General features: G+C 35.8%; 1 protein-coding gene across 1 annotated transcript; it reads left to right on the forward strand.

The window, feature by feature from the left end:
- Positions 1-635: 635 nt before the first annotated feature.
- Positions 636-5,947, forward strand: LOC109206582 (serine hydroxymethyltransferase 3, chloroplastic-like). Its single transcript, XM_019369418.1, has 12 exons — positions 636-884; positions 1,152-1,374; positions 2,373-2,568; positions 2,762-2,936; positions 3,019-3,136; positions 3,230-3,342; positions 3,454-3,576; positions 4,195-4,299; positions 4,663-4,749; positions 4,829-4,936; positions 5,346-5,418; positions 5,497-5,947. Exons 2-12 carry the CDS (start codon positions 1,158-1,160, stop codon positions 5,769-5,771), a joined length of 1,590 nt encoding a protein of 529 aa, XP_019224963.1. The 5' UTR covers positions 636-884; positions 1,152-1,157; the 3' UTR covers positions 5,772-5,947.
- Positions 5,948-5,957: the final 10 nt, after the last annotated feature.

The following is a 5,957-nucleotide window of genomic DNA, read 5'->3' on the forward strand; positions in this document are numbered from 1 at the left end:
AGGAGAAGCAGTAATGGCAGACGGTCCCTTGAAGCATATGTAGAAGATGTGAGAAGAAGAGACAGTGAAAGCAATGGTTGTGAGAACACACATTTAACTCCATAGCTTTTAGAAACAATGATTGTAAGAACACAGATTTTGAATGTGCTAGTTTTCAAAATACGTACAATATGGGCTATGTCGGGTAAAACTTAAAAACATGGGCCATTTTTTATTATGGTGTAAAGTCACGTGTATTTTCTTGTAATTCTTTCTAAAAGAATTCTATTTAATAGTATTGATAAGTACTTTGTTTTCATTTATATTTGTTCTCTCAAAAAGTCAATATACTTAATTTTAAAATTAAATTAAATCAGATAATTCAATTTAAACTAAAACTTTATTTAAAAATTGTATAAAAAATAATATAAATATAAATATAATATTTCTTGGAACAAAGGGAATAACTTTTTACTATAGATTCTGATTTTGAAATTTGTGATATTAAGTAAGTTATGTAATAGAAAAAGTAGTATGTTATTAACAATAAAATAAAAAAAAACGTAAATTATTTATACATAAAAATTGTCATATTCGTAGGGACAGAGCAAATTACAACGTAAAATGGATTTCTCCAATACGTGGTTAGTTTTAATACACTAGTATTCTGTGCGAAAGAGCGATACTGAATTCTTTCGGAAAGTGTCCTTAGACCATGGTTAGGGAACCTGTTTTTAAGAAATTGCAATATTCGGCGCGCGCTTTTCCATATACGCTATAATAACTGAGCTAGGGTTTATTGTCTTCTCTTCTCCTTCAGCCAGCTTACTGAACCACTTTATTCTAACCTGAATATCAGGGTAAAAGAAACCTTATCTGTGCAGCAGCGTTTTGAACTTCGAATTGTGAGTCCCTGTATTGACTTTTTTAAATAATTTACAAAATTTGAATTTTGGTTCTTATTTGAATGTTTTGTCATCATTTTTTATGATTCTTTTTTGTTTATTAGTCATTAAAAATGAGAAACCTTTTCTATTTGTTGATTAAAGCAGACAAAGAATGTTTGCATCAAATTTGTAGTTTTTCTTTAAATTTATCAATCAACTTTTGAAGTAATTTAATCTTTCCTTAGTTAAGCTGCAGGATTTAATAAATTTTTAATCTTGTTACAGTATATTATGGAGGCTTCTTGTGGAGCTGCAGTGATGGGTTCTTCTATTCAGCAACCTGTTTGGGTTAAAGGATCAGCTTTTCCTTTAAAAGGTGAAATGATAAAATTTAATGGGGTGGTTAAATTATGCTCTGTTAAGCCTTGCAGAGCCTTTCAACTTGAAGGGAGCTTGGTTACTGGAAGGCCTCCTTCTTCTGTTTCTGGTCCTATCCCAGAAATGGCAGGTAATTTTCAAACTTTTGTTTTTCCTTTTCTTGGCTCTAGTTTGTGTTTTAGTATTTGTATTTGATTTATTTTAAGGGGTTATATCTCATGAACGAACTGTGGTTCTATATTTATTCTTTGTTTGTTCCTATCTTTAGTTATGTATAATTCGGATAAAAGGGGCAGCCCGGTGCACTAACTATTGTGTGCAACCTTACCGTGCAATTTCGTGGTTGAACCTGTGACCTCCTCGTCATACGACGACAACTCTTACTATTGCACTAAGGCTCCCTTTCATGTAAATTTCGGATAGTTAGTTCAAATTTGATGTTATCCTTGATATATGTTTTTGTCTAGTTGCTTATATTTTGTACTCCTATATTGAGCCGGCAGTATAAAGATGGGTTTTTGAGAGTTTTGAATTATATTATAAACCAGATTAGTTAATGCGCGCATTTAAAGATTAGATAATTTAACTGCTATATATGCTAGAAGCTCTTGAATCATTTTGCCTAATGTATAGTCAATTGGGGGTCTGAACATCAATTATATAAAGTACTTACTGTTTTGACTTCTATTCATGTGTTTATACCTTCTTGTGAAGGGAATGCTCTTTCTCTTCCATCAGCCTTTTGGTCTTACAATGTTTATGAAATCAACCTAGGGTAATGACATTATTGGCATTTGGCAGAACTCAAAAGTTCTAAAACAACTACAACAACTATGCCTCAGTCCGAAACAAGTTGGATCAGCTAAATAATTTCATTTTTGTCATGCATTTCTTTGTGGACGAATATGAATGCAGTTTTTGTAGTTTGGAAACTCTCCACAGTTCTCGTAATTGCATAATTTTTCCTTCCTTCTCCTTCCTATGTCAGTTCGTAGTAATCAAGCCACTTCTTGGTGCTTTCATTCCCTTATTCCAGCGGTATATCATAGTTGAAGTTGATGAATTCTCCTTCTTCTCATAGCTTAGTCGTTTACTCTGTTACTTAAAGTTGGCCACTGTACTTTCTAGGTGCTGGGAGCAGCTTTGTAGACTATGAATTGGGTGAAGCTGATCCTGAAGTTCGTGGTATTATTGACAAAGAGAAGGAACGTCAATTTCGGAGCTTAGAGCTTATTGCCTCTGAGAATTTCACATCTCGAGCAGTGATGGAGGCAGTGGGTTCTTGCCTTACAAACAAATACTCCGAAGGACTACCAGGCAAAAGGTGAATTTTATCCCTACCAAAAAAAAAGCATCATTATTTTTTCTTTATTATTTTTTTTTTTTTGTGGAATCTTTATTTGATGCAAAACATGAATCTCTTCATGGTAGTGAACCTATTTTTCTTCTTCTTTTATATAGCTTCTTTAACAATATCCTTCCTCTGTTTTTGTAAATAAATTCCTGTTTCATATCAGATATTATGGTGGAAACGAGTATATTGACAAGTTAGAAATACTCTGTCAAGAGAGGGCTTTGGCAGCCTTTAACTTAGATGGAAAACAGTGGGGCGTCAATGTTCAACCACTGTCTGGCTCTCCAGCAAATTTCGAAGTTTATACAGCAATTCTTAATCCACATGACCGGATCATGGTTAGTTGTAAGCAACCTCTTCCTTTGGTCTTCTAGATTTGCATGGATTGATATTTATCACTTTTCATTGCAATTCACTTAGGGATTGGACTTACCTCATGGAGGTCATTTGTCCCATGGATTTATGACTCCTAAAAGACGAGTTTCAGGCACATCTATTTACTTTGAATCCATGCCTTATCGGCTTGATGAATCTTCAGGTACTGCATGCCTATATTAAATTCTTAATAGATGAATTTAGACTCTTAACTAGAGTTGTCATTCAATGGGATGTTCTTTTTGACTTTAAACAGGCCTTGTTGATTATGAAATGCTTGAGAAAACGGCAACCCTTTTTCGGCCAAAACTTATTATTGCCGGTGCTAGTGCATATCCCCGAGATTTTGATTATCCTCGTATGAGAAAGGTAAATATTGTTAGGAGTTTGTTAGTTGGAGTTACTGCTCCACGATGATGATTTCTCCATGTTGATATCTTTGTTTTCTGCATCTAATTATTTCTGTGACACTTACTGAAGATAGCAGATGCTGTTGGAGCCTTTCTCATGATGGATATGGCGCACATTAGTGGCCTTGTTGCCGCCTCTGTAGTTGCTAATCCATTTGATTACTGTGACATTGTTACAACAACAACTCACAAGGTATGATTTATATTTCCTTCCTAACTTGGAATTTTGTCCAGTAACCATCCAAGCCCCCACCACCCAAAAAGACAATTTTAAAAAACCACAGAAAAGACAAACAGAAACTTATGCAATACAAAACTAATCTTTTCTAGTTTTATTTTCACTTCCCTGATTAACATGGCCATGCATCTCTGTTCAGATTCAAGAAATTAAGTTGATCTTCTTTTCCCAGAGCATATGAATTCTGTCATTTTTTCGAATTTCCGGAGCTAAGAGGACTTTCGGTAATTTGTGGGAATAAGATAAGATGACCTCAGTTAGAACTTGAAATTCTCTTATAGTTTTCAGAATTTGTATTGGGGCCGTCAAATTGTTGTTACTGTTGGAAATGGGCTGAAATGCTCAGATCAGCTGCCTGAGGAGTGTGGGTTACATCATGCAGTTTAAAGTTATATTATAGATTTACATATTTTCTAAACCTAGTAGGTCTTCATTGGAAAAGGTAACATATTTAAAATGACTGCCTACTTCTTCCATAAACTCTAATATGCTGTGGGTTCAGAGAGCTTTTCATTTTGTTGTTAGAGTATTTTTCTTGATAAAAATGGCCCTAAGTTGCACTACTTTGTTCAGTCTCTGAGAGGTCCTAGAGGAGGAATGATCTTCTTCAAGAAAGATCCCATTCTAGGTGTTGATTTGGAAACTGCCATCAACAATGCTGTTTTTCCAGGGTTGCAGGTCAGTTTTGTTTTCTATCAACAATATGTTTTTTTCTTTTGGTAACTTCGAAATCCCCGAGGGCCAGTAGGGCACAGTTTGAAACTCATCGATAATGGGTCTGCCCCTCTACCCATCTCCACTTAAATACCAGGCGTTTGTCTGTGGCAATGCTTGAACCAGTGGCGTGCGCATTATCCACACATCACATGTTGGGCTCTTACCACTAGACCAAAGCCATGGGCATCTAACACTATTTTACTTTACATTTTCTGTCTTTAGTTCCCTTGATTGTTAAAACCTACCAATGCCATTTTGGCCTTTTGGATATATTAATATCATATGGATGATTTTGACTAGCAATAGCATTGTTTTTTTTCACAGGGTGGCCCGCATAATCACACAATTGGAGGATTAGCTGTTTGCTTGAAGCATGCCAAATCACCTGATTTCAAGGCTTATCAGAACAAGGCATGCATTGTCCCGTCTTTTCACTAGATTGTGGCCATTTATGCGGGAAATATAATTCATATGCAGTTTATGCTTTCAGGTGGTCTCTAACTGTAGAGCTCTTGCAAGCCGGTTAACGGAGTTGGGGTACAAGCTGGTTTCTGGAGGAACTGACAATCATTTGGTTCTAGTGGATCTCAGGCCCTTAGTAAGTTCTTCATTTTGCACTGTTTCTTGTCCAGTTATCTTTTCAACAGCAAAATTAACTTGGACATGCGAAGATACTGGTATCTCAATAGTGGCGAATGTATACTAAACTATTAAGCACCATTGTCTACAGTTTTGTTGACCTCTCAAAGAATTTTTTTGGAATTTGGTGGTTACAGGGGAACTGAAATGGATGGATACATAATTGGTAAATATTGAATTATATAAAGAATGATTATCTGGCTGATTAGTGTTTCCATATGAAATAGTCGATGACGGGTAGGTAAACTCTATAAAGGATCCTTCTGCCTTTTATGTGTTAATATATGTGTATTACCAGCTACAAGCACCAAGATACAACCAACCTTTTCTTATTAACTTCGATTAACCAGTCTGCATTTGTCAATTAGGGTGCTGATGGTGCTAGAGTGGAGAAAATACTTGACATGGCATCAATCACGCTCAATAAGAATTCAGTACCAGGTAAGTATAGTAGCTTAACCATTGCTATTTATTATTGTCACTTATTATATTGTCCTTATACCATCTATGAAACCGTAGGTGATAAAAGTGCACTAGTGCCTGGTGGTATACGCATAGGTTCACCTGCAATGACCACTCGAGGTTTCTCTGAGAAGGAATTTGTAACAGTTGCAGACTTCATTAATGAGGGTGTGCAGATAACTCTTGAGGCCAAGAAGTTAGTCTCTGGTACAAAGCTTCAAGATTTCTTGAAGTTTGTTACTTCACCGGAGTTCCCTTTGATCGATAAGGTGTTAAATTTGCGAAGAAGAGTTGAAGCTTTGACAACCCAATACCCATTGCCCGGCTTGTGAAGAAACATTGGTGGAGACTCAATTGCTTCCAATAGCAAACTGGTCCCAAGAATTTTATAACAGGCAAACTTTTGCCATTTCTTAATGTAGGGTGGTGACATGAACTTATATGTATAATAGTTTTGCCTTCAGATAATCAGTAACTGTTGTCCTGGAAAATAAAGTGGTTTGTCGAACTGTTGTCCC

This window comes from Nicotiana attenuata, unplaced genomic scaffold (genome assembly GCF_001879085.1).
Source record: "Nicotiana attenuata strain UT unplaced genomic scaffold, NIATTr2, whole genome shotgun sequence".
Lineage (NCBI taxonomy): Eukaryota > Viridiplantae > Streptophyta > Magnoliopsida > Solanales > Solanaceae > Nicotiana > Nicotiana attenuata.

Excerpts from the sequence above, each read along its gene's own strand:
- LOC109206582 (XM_019369418.1), top strand. The coding sequence starts at position 1,158 with ATGGAGGCTTCTTGTGGAGCTGCAGTGATGGGTTCTTCTATTCAGCAA. Across the intron at positions 1,375-2,372 it reads TCCTATCCCAGAAATGGCAG|GTGCTGGGAGCAGCTTTGTA; the intron begins GTAATTTTCAAA and ends TGTACTTTCTAG. Across the intron at positions 4,300-4,662 it reads CTGTTTTTCCAGGGTTGCAG|GGTGGCCCGCATAATCACAC; the intron begins GTCAGTTTTGTT and ends TTTTTTTCACAG.